Raw genomic sequence first — 17,698 nt, 5'->3', positions numbered from 1 at the left:
GGTGGGCCAAGCGTGGTGGCTCATGCCTGCAATCCCAGCCTTTTTGGAGGCCGAGGCAGGCAGATCACCTGAGGTCAGGAGTTCAAGACCAGCCTGACCAACCTGGAGAAACCCCATCTCTACTAAAAATAAAAAAATTAGGCATAGTGACATACACCTGTAGTTCCAGCTACTCGGGGGGGAGGCTGAGGCACAAGAATCACTTGAACTGGAGAGGCAGAGGTTGTAGTGAGCTGAGATTGTGCCAGTGCACTCCCTCCTGGGCCACAGAGCAAGACTTTTTCTTTAAAAAAAAAAAAAAAAAAAAGAAGAAGAAGAAGTTGGGGAGGTGAATGAAACTACACCATTGAAAGGTTCCTACATTTTACATGAAGTGATACAATAGTAATTCTAAATGAACTATGATAAATGAAGACTATATTGTAACCTCAAGAGCAACCACTAAAAAATAACGCAAAGGAGTATAACTTAAAAAGCCAAACAAGAAACTAAAATGGAATAGGTACTAAAAAAAAAAAACTGCAATTGTTCCAAAGGAAGGAGGAAAGGAGTATGAAAGTAACCAAGACTGGGCGTGGCGGCTCACGCCTGTAATCCCAGCACTTTGGGAGGCCGAGACGGGCGGATCACGAGGTCAGGAAATCGAGACCATCCTGGCTAACACGGTGAAACCCCGTCTCTACTAAAAAATACAAAAAACTAGCCAGGCGAGGTGGCAGGTGCCTGTAATCCCAGCTACTCGGGAGGCTGAGGCAGGAGAATGGCGTAAACCCGGGAGGCGGAGCTTGCAGTGAGCTGAGATCCAGCCACTACACTCCAGGCTGGGTGACAGAGCGAGACTCTGTCTCAAAAAAAAAAAAAAAAGAAAGAAAGAAAGTAACCAAAAGCACACAGCACAAATAGAAAATGAAGAGAAAGGCCAGGCGTGGTGGCTCATGCCTGTAATCCCAGCACTTTGGGAGGCCAACGTGGGTGGATCACAAGGTCAGGAGATCAAGGCAATCCTGCCTAACACAGTGAAACCCCGTCTCTACTAAAAATACAAAATTAGCCAGGCGTGGTGGTGGGCACCTGTAGTCCCAGCTACTCGGGAGGCTGAGGCAGGAGAATGGCATGAAGCCGGGTGGTGGAGCTGGTAGTGAGCTGAGATCATGCCACTGCACTCCAGCCTGGGCAACAGAGCAAGACGCTGTCTCAAAAAAAGAAAAAAAAAAAAAAAAAAAAAAAAAGGAAAACAAAGAAAATGAAGCGCAAAATGGGAGACCTAAATCCAACCATATCAATTTATACACTAATTAAAAGGCAGACTATCAGCCTAGATATAAAACCAAGACCCTACTATATGCTGTCCACAAGAGATGCCCTTTAAATATAAAGACATAAATCGATAAAAATAAGTAAAGAATAGTAAAATGTATACTATGCAAATACTAAGTGTAAGAAAGCTGGAGTGGCTATATTGATACAAGACAAATTAGACTACAAGACAGGGGTAATAACACATTGATAGGACATTTTCATAAAGATGGATCAATATAATAATCATTAATGCATATATGCCTAATAACAGACTTTCAAAGCATACAAAGTAGAAACCAATGGAATAAACGGAATAGACAAATTAACAAAAATGGCTGGATATTTGAATACCTCTCTTTCATTAAGTGATCAAATTAATGAAATAAATCAATATAGACAGACAAGATTTGACGATCACCATTTCTTGACCTAACTGATATTTATAGAACACTACACCCATTAACTACAGAACACATTCTTTTCAAGTGCACATTACTCGCCTAAGAAGATTCAGTATTTGTTGAATAAATAAAATGAGGCCGGGCGCGGTGGCTCAAGCCTGTAATCCCAGCACTTTGGGAGGCCGAGACGGGTGGATCACGAGGTCAGGAGTTCGAGACCATCCTGGCTAACACGGTGAAACCCCATCTCTACTAAAAATACAAAAAACTAGCCGGGCGAGGTGGCGGGCACCTGTAGTCCCAGCTACTCGGGAGGCTGAGGCAGGAGAATGGCGTAAACCCGGGAGGCGGAGCTTGCAGTGAGCTGAGATCCAGCCACTACACTCCAGCCTGGGCGACAGAGCGAGACTCCGTCTCAAAAAAAAAATAAAGTGACTGTTCGGACAAACAGAACAAGAAGTTGAAGCTGGCCAGGTGCAGTGGCTCACACCTATAATCTCAGTGTTCTGGGAGGCCAGGGTGGGAGGTTTGCTTGAGCCCAGGAGCTTGAGACCAGCTTGGACAACAAAGTGACACCCCATCTCTAAATTAAAAAAAAAAAAAAAAAAAAATTAGCCAGGTGTGCCGCATCTGTGGTCCCAGTTCCTTGGGAGGCTGAGGTGGGAAGATTACTTGTACCTGGGAGGTCAAGACTGCAGGGAACTATGATCGTGCCACTACACTCCAGCTTGGATGACAGATCAAGATCCCATCTCAAAAAAAAAAAAAGAAGAAGAAAGGAAAAGAAGAAAAAGTTGAAGTTGATGACAGAGACTTACGATCATTATGATGTCTATATTTCAGAATACTTAAAGCTCCTTAGAATCTTGGTTTTCCAAAAGAACACTAGGCAAAATGCTGTGCAGAGAGGAACAGAGACTAATGAGTAGATAAAAAAAAAAAAAACAGAAAACCAGAATACCATTGGATGGGGAGGTATCACAAGCTAAAGGAAGGGAGTTTTAACAAGTGGGATAGAAATCTGTGTTAAATATGGAAAAGAGGAGGAGGATGTGAACTCAGAAAATAACTTCAAGCATGAAAAGAAAACACTAGTAATCCTCCAAAGCAGCAAATATGGATGAAATTATATATATGAGAGCCTATCCAGGGGAACTTCCCAAATGGCAGAGGTATCAAGGATGCAGGGACAGCATGTAGCGGCCATGGAGTCAGTAAGTTTAGCAGCAGAAATGAGAAAAGAGACAGCACGGTAGCCAGGAGGGCAACTAAATCGAAAGAAAGTGTTTGTCTTGTTTTTAAGATGGGAAAAGCTATATATTCAAAAAAGAAGAAAGAGGTCCACTAAGCTGGTTGCTAGACTAAAAAACAAAAAGGCAGGAGCAAAGTCCCAGCAAATGAAAAGAGTGAAACAGAATGGCTTAAGTTTCAGAGAAAGGCACGGATACCCTCTCTGAGATTTAATGGAAAGAAACAAGAACGGATGCAGGCACACAGATTCATGGGAGTGAGGGGAAAAATGAGGGTGTTCTGGTGAGACAGCTTCACCTTCTCAACCGGTTGAAAGCAACCATTCACCTGGTACTTCCCCCTCTTCTAAGGCTAACCCAATGCTGGTAAACAGCTATGTTTATTCTTGCTTTTGTTTTTACACACAACTCACACTTCTCTGATTAGCCATGTTTAAAAGCTTAACTGAAGAGCTATTACAAATACAAATCTATAAAGTAATCAGGAATAAGTCATCAATCTTTCCGATACGGTATTTGGGGGAAAATATACTTAGGATTACCCCTGGGTTTAGAGATGACCTTTAAGCCATCCAGAGAAGACCGTGGCTCTGATTAAGATCCATTCTCTTGTCCCCTCCTTTGGCTGCCATTTTCCAATGCAATGGTAAGGTCTGACAGCTGGTAGAGGCAGACATCTGATGACTGCAAAGACTTTTATTTGTCCAGATGATAGAACAATGTGAAGAAACTGGTCATTTGAAACCTAGTTCCATCATGCTCTCCTTATTGCCCTTTTTCCATTGCTTCATTCTCCCCTAGCTACACTTTCAAGCTCTAATTCTCAATGTTCCGTGTGATTTGAAAGCTTTCACTGCTGTTCATGAGATTTCGCTCCACTATGAAAAGCCCCAGGCTCTTTTTAATTATCAAAATCTACTTCACATGCATCATGTTCTTAATAACCAAACACCAAACTCCCAACAAAGTTGCTTAGTATCATTTCAGTATCTACACTGTATATGTTTGATCATCCTTGTTACTAACAAAGACTGTCTCTTCCTTAGGCAGCAAGACAATCTCTTACGTTGTACCCAAGGTCAGTAACAAAAATGATAGCTCAGTTGCAAAGAATGTCACATGCACATATGTGTGTACATATGCATGTATTCATCTACTAAGAGTCAACAGAATAATTATTTTTGTAACTTTTATATATAAAACATCAACAATATTACTTTTGCAAATATTTCCTTTCTATAGAATGACATACAATAGAGCGGGATTCATTAAAAAATATAAGTGGTTGAATTTCAAGTAAGAAATCTATACAGGGTTTGTTAACTTCTTAGAATCTTGCTAACTTACATCGAATATACTATTTTGTCTTTGTGTTCTGTCACAGCCATTTGTGGCTACTTTCTCATTTTTTAATCTTTAATTTCCTATAAAATGCTTTACATGTCAAAATAAATTACTAATTCAGACACTGCTATGAAAAACAGAAATCCCTTTGATCAAAAAAAGGAACAGCTATTTGGATTATGGAGCATAAATTATACTCTGGTATATTTATGCAAAAGGGTTAAGGCCAAAGAAAGAATCTGCTTGCTTATTAAAAATGCAAACATTACCTCAGTCATACAAATAGCCCCAAACTCGCCCAGCCACTGCCTCTGCAGATCACCCACCAGCATTAGCATTACATCATATGACATTATGAAACAATAGTGAACTCTGTGTAATACTTGAATATATTGTTTTGAAAGAATAAACTGTCATTAAGTTGAATAAAAGCTTTCTGAAATCAAACCTGGGGGGTACAGCCTTCACTGTGTGGCCTTTTTACTATTTTGAGGAATGGCCTCATCCTGAAAGCAGGAAAGGGGAAAAGAGATCAGAGTATAAAGGCGACAGTGATGCGTGGCCCCTGCAGCAGCCCAGGAGGCAGAGGGCAGGGCTTTTAATTATCAGGCAGAACAATGTCAAAGCAGAAGGCTCTGCAACAAATGCTGCACCTAAAAACCCAAACAACCTCATACCCACCATGCTAGTTCCTGTATATCCTAGTGATTTCTATAATAGGCTTTGCTAGAACTGGAAACGAAGTCTCATTCTATGCCCTGATGCAATCTTAAAATGTGCTATCACTTATAGCCATGTGACTTCAAGCAATTAATTTAAGCTCTCTAGGCCTCAATATTTTAATCTATAAAAACGGAAAGAACAATAGCTATTATGTAGAAGCATGGGGGATAAAATATTATTATCATAATTACACTGATCATTCCCACCCCCTTTGCCTATCTTTCCTAATCACGGCCCAAGATGTTTCGTCTTCACAAGTGAAACATGAGCATTGCCTTAAATGCTCACTGGCTTTTTGCTTGCTGTAGTCTGGCCACAGCCACAGGTTGTCATTTCTAGATTCATGCCATTCTCATCAAGTGGGGGTGCAGGGAGGGGATGAGTTATAGAAACTATTTTCTATAGTATTTTTTAAAACTTGGGCCAGGCATGGTGGTCATGCCTGTAGTCTCAGCGCTTTGGGAGGCTAAGGTAGGAGGAGCACTGGAGTCCAGGAGCTCGAGACCAACATGGGCAACATAGTGAGACCCTGTCTCTACAAAAAATATATATATTTTTTAATTAGCCGGGTGTGGTGGTGCACACTGTAGTCCCAGCTACTCTGGAAGCTGAGGTGGGAGGATCACTTGAGCCCAGGAGGTTGAGGCTGCAGTGAGCCATGATCTCATCTCTACCTTCCTTTTTTTTTTTTTTTTTTTTTGAGACGGAGTCTTGCTCTGTCACCCGGGCTGGAGTTCAGTGGCCGGATCTCAGCTCACTGCAAGCTCCGCCTCCCGGGTTTATGCCATTCTCCTGCCTCAGCCTCTGGAGTAGCTGGGACTACAGGAGCCCGCCACCTCGCCCGGCTAGTTTTTTGTATTTTTTTAGTAGAGACGGGGTTTCACCGTGTTAGCCAGGATGGTCTCGATCTCCTGACCTCGTGATCCGCCCGTCTCGGCCTCCCAAAGTGCTGGGATTACAGGCTTAAGCCACCGCACCCGGCGTCTCTACCTTCCTTAACCAAATCCCAGATAACCTCTTCCTGTAACCTGCTCCTTACTACCCTTCCTCCTTCCTACACCTATTCTCAATGTTCTTAATAACCAAGGCTCAAAGAGGTGGAAAAACAAAGCCAGACAACATACTAGTTGGTGGCAAAGTCCCAGTTAAAACTCATTTATCAATGAAACCAGGTCCAGTTGCATTGCATTAACTGCATCACATTAATTATTCACTTTTAGGGCACTCGGTGATGATTTATTTATTTTGAGACAGAGTCTTGCTCTGTCGCCCAGATTGGAGTGCAGTGATGCCATGTTGGCTCACTGCAAGCTCCACCTCTTGGGCTCAAGTGATACTCCCACCTCAGCCTCCTGAGTAGCTGGAACTACAGGTGCCCACCACCATGCCCAGCTAAGTTTTGTATTTTTTGTAGAGACAGTGTTTTGCCATGTTGGCCAGGCTAGTTTTAAACTCCTGTGCTCAGGTGATCCAACCGCCTCGGCCTTCCAAAGTGCTAGGATTATAGATGTGAGCCACCATGCCCAGCCCTCACTGATGACTTCAAATCTGAGGTTAGCTTCCCTTAACACAAAGTCTTCTCCTACATATTTCCCCTACTAGTGATGATCATAAAATGAATTACAGTTACCCTTGAACAACAACATGTGTCTGAACCACATGGGTCCACTTATATGTGGATTTTCTTCTGCCTCTGCCACCCCTAAGACAGCAAAACTAACCCCTCCTTTTCCTCCTTCTCGGCCTACTCAACGTGAAGACAATGATGAAGATCTTTCTGATGATCCACTTCCACTCAATGAATAGTTAATATACTTTCTCTTCCTTTTAATTTTCTTTTTTTCTTTTTTTTTTTTTTTGAGACCGAGTCTCACTCTGTCACCCAGGCTGGAGTGCAGCGGCATGATCTTGACTCACTGCAACCTCTGCCTCCCGGGTTCAAGCAATTCTTGTGCCTCAGCCTCCCAAGTAGCTGGGACTACAGCTGCACGCCACCACACCCAACTAATTTTTGTATTTTCAGTGGAGATGGTGTCTCAGCATGGTGGCCAGGCTGATCTCAAATTCCTGACCTGAAGTAATCCATCCTCCTCAGCCTCCCAAAGTACTGGGATTACAGGCATGAGCCACTGCACCTGGCCTTCCTTATAATTTGCTTCATACATTTTCTTTTGTCTAGTTTACTTGATTGTAATAATACAGTATATAATACATATAACACAAAAGATGTGTTAATCAACTGTTTCTGCTATCAGTAAGGCCTCTAGCAAACAGAAGGCGATTAGTAGTCAAGTTTTGGGTAAGCTTAAAGTTATATGCAGATTTTTGTGGGTTTGTGTTTTTTTTTCCCTCTGAAATGGAGTTTCACTCTTGTTGCCCAAGCTGGAATGCAACGGCACAATCTCGGCTCACTGCAACCTCCATCTCCCGGTTCTAGCAATTCTCCTGCCTCAGCCTCCTGAGTAGCTGGGATTACAGGCACGCGCCACCGTGCCCGGCTAATTTTTTGTACTTTTAATAGAAACGGGATTTCACCATGTTGGCCAGTATGGTCTCGATCTCCTGACCTCAGGTGATCCACCCGCCTCAGCTTCCCAAACTGCTAGGATTAAAGGCATGAGCCACCATGCCCAGCGGACCTTTTTTTTGGAGACAAGATCTCACTCTGTCACCTAGGCTGAAGTGTACTGACATGACTACTGCTCACTGCACCCTTGACCTCCTGGGCTCAAACGATCCTCCTCCGTCAGCTTCCCAAGTAGCTAGGGCAACAGACATGTGCCACCATGCCTAGCTAATTTTTTGTATTATCTGTCAAGACAGAGTTTCACTGTATTGCCCAGGCTGGTCTTGAACTCTTGGACTCAAGTGATCCTCCTGCCTCAGCCTCCCAAAGTGCTGGAATTACAGGTGTGAGCCACCATGCCCTACTATTGTCAGCTTCTTTAGAGAATCACATTATTCCTCAAAATCATGAAAACTAAGAAGATGAGTAGGCCAGGCAAGGGGGCTCACGCCTGTAATCCCAGTGCTTTGGGAGGCCGAGGTGGGTGGATTACCTGAGGTCAGTAGTTCAAGACTAGCCTGACCAACATGGTGAAACCCCCATCTCAACTAAAAAAAAATAAAAATTTTAGCTTGGCATGGTGGCAGGCGTCTGTAATCCCATCTACTTCAGGAGGCCGAGACAGGGGAATCGCTTGAACCTGGGAGGCAGAGGTTGCAGCGAGCCAAGATCACGCCATTGCACTCCAGCCTGGGGAACAAGAGCGAAAACTCTGTTTCAAAAAAAAAAAAAAAAAATATATATATATATATATATATAGTGTTATTTTACATAAAAGTCAGAATGTTTACCAAAGTCTAACCCTGAGGCCTGTAGGGAAGAAATTGAAAGCTTGTATTTCCTTATCTATGAAACAGATGAAGCACTGGTAAGAATAAGACAATATATGGATCATCTATAGAGCACCATTTGTTTTTGTTTTTTAAATAGTGTGAAACAGTGTAACGTAGGATTTGACATCAATGAAGAAGGTTCAAGTTCAACCTCTATATACCAGCTGCCTGATCTCACCCCAATCATTGAAACACGTTTAATGATGTGAGAATTAAAGGGATGATATGTGTATGAGGAGGGACATCTTAATACAAATAGCTATGTAGGCCGGGCGCGGTGGCTCAAGCCTGTAATCCCAGCACTTTGGGAGGCCGAGACGGGCGGATCACGAGGTCAGGAGATCGAAACCATCCTGGCTAACACGGTGAAACCCTGTCTCTACTAAAAATACAAAAAAACTAGCCGGGCGAGGTGGCGGGCGCCTGTAGTCCCAGCTACTCGGGAGGCTGAGGCAGGAGAATGGCGTGAACCCGGGAGGCGGAGCTTGCAGTGAGCCGAGATCGCGCCACTGCACTCCAGCCTGGGGGCAGAGCAAGACTCTGTCTCAAAAAAAAAAAACAAACAAACAAAAAAAAACAAATAGCTATGTAAATGTAAGATGTTTTACATTGTATTATACCAAGTTAAGTAAACCAGGGCCTTATGTTCATTATTTCCTAATCTTTAGTCGGGGTGAGGGAGGAGGGAACTAAAGGACTCTTACAGCAGAAACACCAGTTAATATAAAATCATCTCCACTACTTAATGGAGACACGAAAATAATAAAGTTGTGGCCTTGGTGTCAAAAGGTAACTACCACAATATATGCTAACTGGGTGGGTAATCTCTCTTTTCAAACACACACTCTCACATAAAACAGACGCCAGGATTAATTACAAGTGTATCAGCAGTGATGGAGATTTTCTCTACGGATCTGAACTAGTCCACCCACTGTCCGGATCACAAGTAAGAATGAAAATCTTTTCATGGGAATATAACAGGAAAGGGCCATTTTCGACCTCATTCATTCACTTACCCAGTCCCTATCTTATACCAGGTTCCATTTCAAGTGCTGGGAACTCAACAGTGAGCAAAAGAAGAAATACCTGCCATCATGGAGCTCACATTCTAGCAGAGAAATACAGACACTAAACATATTTGCAATAGGTCAATGATAATTAAGGGCTATAGAGAAAAACAGGTAGGGAAAGGGTCTGCAATTTTAATTAGAGAAATCAAGAAAGGCTTCACTGAGAACATGCCATTTAAGCAAAGACCTAAAGGAGATGAGAGAGCAAAATAAATGGATATGTAGAGAGAAAGTAGTAGGGCTACACAAATCTCTCCAGCAAATTCAGATAAAACAAAATGCAATCCTTTACCTTTCAAAAGGGGCTGGAAGGTTGGAATCTCTTGCAACTTGATGACATCAGGATCGTTGCTGACATTTCGTGAGGCCTGGGAGCCCTGAGCTACAACCACAATATCATCCATCTTGGCTCTATGCTTGGCTGGTGAAGGAGTCACTGAAAATAAAGTTACACTGCTTAGGAGATGTGTATTAGTTAGGCACCTCTGCCTCACAAAGGCAGTTTTTGGTGTAGTGATTAAAAAGAATAATTTTATACAATGTAGCTATCTTGCAGTTGGGGTTGGGGTGGTGGGAAGGAATTATAGAAACTATTTTCTATAGCATTTTTAAAAAACTCAAGCTGGAGCCAGACACGATGGCTCATGCCTGTGATCTTAGCACTTTGGGAGGCCAAGGCGGGCAGATCACCTGAGGTGAGGAGTTTGAGACCAGCCTGGCCAAAAATTAAGAGGGCATGGTGGTGGGTCCCTATAATCCCAGCTACTGAGGAGGCTGAGGCAGGAGAATCATTTGAGCCCAAGAGGCAGAGGTTGAGGTGTGGTAAGATCGTGCCACTGCACTCGAGCCTGGGCAACAGAGTGAGACTTACTTTGGGAGGCCGAGACGGGCGGATCACAAGGTCAGGAGATGGAGACCATCCTGGCTAACACGGTGAAACCCCGTCTCTACTAAAAAAAATACAAAAAACTAGCCAGGCGAGGTGGCGGGCGCCTGTAGTCCCAGCTACTCGGGAGGGTGAGGCAGGAGAATAGCATAAACCCGGGAGGCGGAGCTTGCAGTGAGCTGAGATCCGGTCACTGCACTCCAGCCCGGGCGACAGAGCGAGACTCCATCTCAAAAAAAAAAAAAAAAAAAAAAAAAACACCTCAGGCTGGGTGTGGTGGCTTATACCTGTAATCTCAGCACTTTGAGAGGCTGAGGTAGGAGGATCACCAGTGTCCAGGAGTTCAAGACCAACCATAGTGAGACCCTGTCTCTACAAAAGAAATTCTTTTAATTAGTCAGATGTGGTGGTGCACACTATAGTCCCAGCGACTCAGGAAGCTGAGATGGATCACTTGAGCCCAGGAGGTCAAGACCGCAGTGAGCCATGATCACACCCCTGCATGGGTGAGAGAACAACAGTCTCAAAAAACAAAACAAAACAGCAACAACAAAAACCCTCAGACATTACAGGAATTTATTTTATTTTGATGCAGAGCCTCGCTCTATTGCCAGGCTGGAGCACAGTGATGCAATCTCAGCTCACTGCAACCTCCGCCTCCTGGGTTCAAGTAATTCTCCTGCCTCAGCTTCCTGAGTAGCTGGGACTATAGGCACCTGCCACCACACCTGGCTAATTTTTGTATTTTTAGTAGAGGTGGGGTTTCACCATATTGGCCAGGCTGGTCTCCAACTCCTGACCTCGTGATCCACCCGCCTTGGCCTCCCAAAGTGCTGGGACTACGGGTGTGAGCCACCGTGCCTGACCCATTACAGGATTATATAACATGAATAAACTTCTTTCGCAACCAAACGTTTTCTTTTTCAGCACATAAAAGTATAGGCAGACTGTTTTCATTTTCTCCTTCTTTAATTATCCTGATATCTTGAGATATATATATATATATATATCCCTATTTCTAAAACGAGAAATAAAGGGTACAAAATTTAACTGTGACTTGCCCAAAGTCAGCAGTGCTAGAAAGTTAGGAAAGGGGCCAGGCGCGGTGGCTCAAGCCTGTAATCCCAGCACTTTGGGAGGCCGAGACGGGCGGATCACGAGGTCAGGAGATCGAGACCATCCTGGCTAACACGGGGAAACCCGTCTCTACCAAAAAAAATATGAAAAACTAGCCAGGCGAGGTGGCGGGCGCCTGTAATCCGAGCTACTCAGGAGGCTGAGGCAGGAGAATGGCGTAAACCCGGGAGGCGGAGCTTACACTGAGCTGAGATCTGGCCACTGCACTCCAGCCTGGGCGACAGAGCGAGACTCTGTCTAAAAAAAAAAAAAAGAAAGTTAGGAAAGGAATTAGAGGTCTCTAAGTTACTGGTACACAAGGCCCATCTCTGCCACACTAGAGTTGCAAAGCTGTCTATCCACCCTACCACATCAAGCCAGCTATGTTCAGTAAGTCCAGGAAAAAACCCTGGTCTCAACCCCCAAATGACTGGCCTATTCCAGAGGCTTCAGCCATTTTTTTTTTTTTTTTTTTAAGTCAAGGTGGCTGGGCACGGTGGCTCACTCCTGTAATCCCAGCACTTTGGGAGGCCAAGGCAGGTGGATCACTTGAGGTCAGGAGTTAGAGATCAGCCTGTCCAACATGGTTAAACCTTATCTCTACTAAAAAAATGCAAAAATTATCCAGGTGTGAGGTCCCTGTAATCCCAGCCACTCAGGAGGCTGAGGCATGAAAATTGCTTGAACCTGGGAGGCAGAGGTTGCAGTGAGCCAGGATCATGCCACTGCACTCCAGCCTAGGCAACAGTGAGACTCTGTCCCCCCCCCCCCCCCAAAAAAAAAGTTTATTATTTAAACTCCTGGACTCCAGCAACCCTCCCACCTGTGCCTCCTGAGTAGCTAGGACTTCAGCCCCTTCATTCTTAAAATTATAGCATTAGTCCAGGGCAAAAATAGCCAGTAAGTCCATTCTAGGCTGAGGCAAAAATCAGAAATTTGGAGGACAAAGGGGGAGATCAATTCAGGTTCCTTGGGAGAAAGTAATCCATTTGGAAGGAAGAGATTAATATTATAAAGGACTCCCTGGACCAAGAAATCATCCTCTCCCCCAAATATCTTCCAGACTGCGGCATGAATGAATCTTTAAAGCGTTTTACGCTCTAGAAGGTAATATTCCCAGGCTCACTGTAGTCATATCTCAAAGGTTAATCCAGGGATGTCATAGAACTGCTCTGTCTCCTAGAAGCTCGTCTCCGGAAGCTTGGCATTCCCTTTTTTAGAAAAATCTCTGCTGCTTTTATTTCTTTTCAAGAAATATTTCTTTACCTGTTTTGGTAATTTACCTAACATTTTACAAAAGCCATGCCAGAAATCTTTCCTGCTATAAATTGTGATTCCTCCTTCCCCAGATGCCAGAGGAAAGGGGAGTTCGAAACATTCCAGCTAGCCTCTACTACCTTATCTGTAAAATGGGATTACTGCAAAAATTCTATGTAAATGTATGTAAAGTACTTGGCACAGGGGAATAGGCAAATTCTAACATCGGAAATGCGCAAATGCTGTTGGTTTATGGGCAAGCAAGCATATTAAAAAGATGCCACACCGCTTCCCCCCAAATATGTTTCTGCCCTGCCATAGAGGCAAAAATGTCAGATGTCACAATGATTATATTTCTTAAAACAAATATGACACTCTGGGCCTTCCAAGGAAATAGAAAAACGTAGCAAAGCTAGTAGACGCTGCCCACCATTCAAAGCTGCCCCAATCCAGTCCCCCAGAATGTAGGTCTGAACTAGTCTTGAAGGTCACACTTCAAAGTGAAACACCCTTAGATCTATTAGCTTGCCTATTTATGAACTACAAATCCTATCAAGAACAGAGAACTTCTAAAATCGGGGACTCTTTTTAGGACCCGGATTAACTAATTTGCGTTAGCAACCCCGGAGCTTAACCAAAGCACTCCCAGCTGTCCTGGCCTGCGTGGGTAATAAAAAAAAGCAGCAAATGGTCCTCAATTAAACATCAGCTGTTTTATGTATTGAACACTCACTGTATCGCAAACACAATAATCCTCCCATTCTTGTCTCAAACGCTTAGAGGAATCTAAAAATCATGGACAGGGAACAATGGAAAACACCAGAGCCTGCTGTCTGGTCAACCTCTATAAGATAGAAAAGGGACCAAGACACCTTCTGAGAAGAAAAAGCTGTTTCTGGAGACCTCTGCACTCAAGGGTTCAAAGTGAACACCTATCACATATCCCTTCAGAAAAGGAACCTCTACCACCCGTTTTTTAAGAAACAGCCTGTTCTTAGAGGTCCTATAATCCATCCACTGTGTGAGCCAAATCTCACTACATCAGCCATGAGCACTAGAGCCAAAAATTAATTAGGTCGTCTTTTAAACAGTAGGCTGTAGCTGGGAGAAACGGCTGTTTTGAAAATAAAGAACGGGCACCGGCGCCCACGCTGGCTTAGCTTGCAGTCACAGGCACTTCCATCAGGGGAATTGAGGCCAGGACAGATGGTGACTTTTTTTTTTTCCTAGTAACATGGTGAGGGCTTTTTCTGTGCGTTCCCGTCCGCAGTCCCAGACCCCACTAGTCTGGGAGGCAGCCCGCTCTGCAAGCAGACAGGGCGGGCTGGAGGGGGGTGGGTTAGGACACCGACCTGAGGAGTTCAGATCGTTGGGTCGGCTCTCAGCCTCGGAGCTCTGCTCACTGCCCATGATGCCGGCAGCGGTAGCAGCAGAAGAACGGCGGGCCGGGCGGTCACCGCTCCAGCGGCGGGCGACAGGGCAGGGGCCAGGGACCGGGACGGGGAGGCAAGGTAGAGTCTGGGCGGCGCAGCGAGGCTAATGTGTGGGGCTGACGCGTCCAGCCCACGCAGGGGCCTGGGCGGCGGGAGGAAAGGCCCTATTTGGGGAACAGAAACGCAAGGAGGCGCGGCGCGAATGCACGCGGCTCGCCCTCCTTTCCGGGAGCCCTAAGAGAACCTGCAGCTGACACTGGCTTTGCCGCACCTGCGGCCGGCGGGCGGCGCCGCTTTCACTCACTGGTTCACTCGCCGCAAGCTCGCTCCTTCCGGGATGCAGATGGGCGGTGCCGGCTACGCCCGACCGTCAGTTCCGGGTTAGGAGGCCCCGCCCCCGGCCCGAGGGAGGGGCGGAGAGACCCAGTCCTGCGACTTAGGGCGACGCTACCTTAAAGGGCCTGACCTCCTTGAAGCCAGAACTGCCGAAAAGGGTAAGCCCTTTCCTGTTGCGTCACCTTGCAAACACCACCCACGCTATTAAGCGCTTCAGTACCCACATGTGAGAACAACTTTACAAACAAGATATTTTTAACCCTGTTTTACAGATGGAGAAAAAGACGCTAGATAGACCCAGGATTCGAACCCACAACAACGTGGATGCAAAGTTCATTTTTAATTCTGAAGAGCTGGGAGTTTAGCAGTGGACGATCAAACAAAAAAATACCAGAAGGCGGTGAAGGCAGCAGCTGGAAATGAGAGAAAAATTAAGAAATAGAAAGTGCTGATTCATGTATTAGGGAGTGCACATCTTTAAAGAGAAGTGAGGAACCTTTTTGGCTAGGCGCTTTCTGGGAACCTTGACAGTTATCAACGGGTCACTCTGAAACTAACAAAAGGTGAGGAGGGAGTAATCCAGAAAGGAAACTGCCACTTTTACCAGGGCAAGGAAGTAGACCTAGCAATGCAATGCCATCAAGGAGTTAGCTGGCTTTGGAGTTCTCCGAACTTTGCAACTCATTTTATATTACGTTGTTTGCGTCAAGAAATTTCAAGTAGGCCGGACGCGGTGGCTCACCCCTGTAATTCCAGCACTTTGGAGGGCCGAGGCGGGCGGATCACGAGGTCAGGAGATAGAGACCATCCTGGCTAACACGGCGAAACCCCGTCTCTACTAAAAATACCAAAATATTTAGCCGGACGTGATGGCGGGCGCCTGTAGTCCCAGCTACTCGGGAGGCTGAGGCAGGAGAATGGCGTGAACCTGGAAGGCGGAGCTTGCAGTGAGCCGAGATCGTGCCACTGCACTACAGCCTGGGCGACAGAGCCAGACTCTGTCTCTTTAAAAAAAAAAAAAAAAAAAAAAAAAAAAATTTAAGTAAATGTCTTGAGATTTTATATGCATAAAATATAGTCTCAGAAGAAGTGTCAAGTAGACTGATTTTTAAGTCCCTTCCACTCTACTATATCACAATGATTTCCCCTATTTTACCTTATTTAATTTTCACAGCAACCCTGCAGCCCGTAAGTAGGTGACTCCTCCATGGTCAGCAGGTGGTGAGTGGTGGAACTATTTAGGACTGTCTGATGCTCTTTCCTCTACTCACCATTGCAATACAATGGGAAAAATGCAAATGAATCTAAGTACAGTGGTCTCTGGGAATATGAAAATAGAACTAAAAACTGCCTGAGAGATCAGGGCAGGCTTCTAGAAGGTTGTGTCTGACTAGGCTTGAGGTTTACATAAACCACACCAGGCTGATCGGACTGGGAAGGGCCCACTAAGCAGTGAGACCATTGCCTTTTGGAGAGTCCTTGCTTCCCCTCCCAGATTTCCTCTTTGAGGAGTAGGTGAGAGAAGAGGTAAAAGGGGTGAGGAATGGAGAATAACTCATTCTGGCTCTTATTTCCCCCTTTCCACATAAAAGTATATTTGCCTTGTGTTCCATACACCAGTCCATACTGATGTGATGGTGTTTTTTATGCTTTCTTTTGGGTAAACATTTCATTCTTAAAAAGATCTTCTATCCCATCAACTGATGAATGGATAAAGTATGGTATATCCGTGTAATGGAATATTTATTCAGCCAAAATAAGGGAAGGATGAAATACTGATACATGCTACAACACAGAGTAACCTTGACAACATTATTCAATATGAAAAAGGCCTGTCACAAAAGACCACATATTGTAGATTCCATTTATATGAAATGTCCAGGAGAAGCACTACAGAGAGAGAAATATATTAGTGTTGCCTAAGGCTGAGGAGGGGTAGGTGGAAGGGAAATGTAGACTCACTATTATTGGGTATGGAGTTTCTTTCTGGGGTTGATGAAAGTGTTCTAAAATTGTAATGATGAGTGCACAACTCTGAATATATTAAAAACCACCGTAGAGTACACTTTACCAGGGTAAATTGTATGGTATGCAAATTCTATATCCATAAAGCTATATTCAGAAAAAGAACATATGACGATAAAATTCCTTTCTTCACTGGCTTAACATTTCTTGGGAACCTGAAATGTTCTAGGCACTTGCTACACACTAAGAATTAAAAATGCAACAAGGCCCAGCCCCTGTACTTACAGTCTGGTGGCAAGAAAATTAAATGAGCATTTATATAACATAAGGAGTCTGCTGGAAGAGCTTTATAGCTAGGAAACATTTGAGATTGATGTCTTTTAGCACCTTTTAAATCCCTTCTACATGAGCAGCAGATTGTGTTATTGTATATGTAATAACTAGCAATTGAACAACCTTTTTGAGTTTACAGGTCTACAGGTCTATATGTTAGACCTGCATAAAAAGGTCTATATTATGACCTGTGTATAAACTAGATAACACTTTCCTATTTTTACAGAAAAGTTAAGTGATTTATTCTTGGTCACACAACTAGTAAGTTACAAAACCAGGACTCATGTTTTCAAAACTCATCATGCCTCTGTCCACTCCAGACTGACTCCTCTTCCCATGTCTTTATATGACCTGGTACCCCTATCCAACCAGGCTCCCAAGCCAGAAGCCTGCTTACTCTCAGCACCACATGCAACCAATTGCTGCATCCTGGAGAGCCTCTCCTGTTAATTTCTCCTCGATCTCCATGCCCATTTCAGGGCCTTATCACTTCCGTTTCTTGGAAGAGAGGCCTCTGGCCTCACATCCTTCAATCCATCCCTCCTGTGGCAGGTAGAGAGAATTTTCTAGAATATTAATTAGGTCTCTGGGCCGGACACGGTGGCTCAAGCCTGTAATCCCAGCACTTTGGGAGGCCGAGGTGGGCGGATCACGAGGTCAGGAGATCGAGACCATCCTGGCTAACACTGTGAAACCCCGTCTCTACTTAAAAAAAAAACAAAATGCAAAAAACTAGCCGGGCGAGGTGGCGGGCGCCTGTAGTCTCAGCTACTCGGGAGGCTGAGGCAGGAGAATGGCGTAAACCCAGGAGGCGGAGCTTGCAGTGAGCTGAGATCCCGCCACTGCACTCCAGCCTGGGCGACAGAGCTAGACTCCGTCTCAAAAA

General features: G+C 44.6%; 1 protein-coding gene across 2 annotated transcripts in view; it reads right to left on the bottom strand.

Annotated features, from left to right (window-relative positions):
- Window positions 1-14,585, bottom strand: part of BORCS5 (BLOC-1 related complex subunit 5) — a 115,937-nt gene extending 101,352 nt beyond the window's left edge. Inside the window, exons 1-2 of one of the 2 annotated variants that reach the window (XM_023226119.1) lie at window positions 14,483-14,585; window positions 9,779-9,922 (exon numbers count right to left, since the gene is read on the bottom strand). In XM_023226119.1, coding sequence (XP_023081887.1) covers window positions 9,779-9,922; window position 14,483 — 145 coding nt within the window. In that variant the 5' untranslated portion in view covers window positions 14,484-14,585. Of the gene's footprint in view, window positions 1-9,778; window positions 9,923-14,097 lie in introns of both variants that reach the window. The other variant, XM_023226118.2, reaches the window with a different exon arrangement.
- Window positions 14,586-17,698: the final 3,113 nt, after the last annotated feature.

The sequence above is a fragment of the Piliocolobus tephrosceles genome, chromosome 10, assembly GCF_002776525.5.
Source record: "Piliocolobus tephrosceles isolate RC106 chromosome 10, ASM277652v3, whole genome shotgun sequence".
In the NCBI taxonomy this organism is placed as follows: domain Eukaryota; kingdom Metazoa; phylum Chordata; class Mammalia; order Primates; family Cercopithecidae; genus Piliocolobus; species Piliocolobus tephrosceles.
This window is presented reverse-complemented; position numbering and strand designations above follow the sequence as displayed.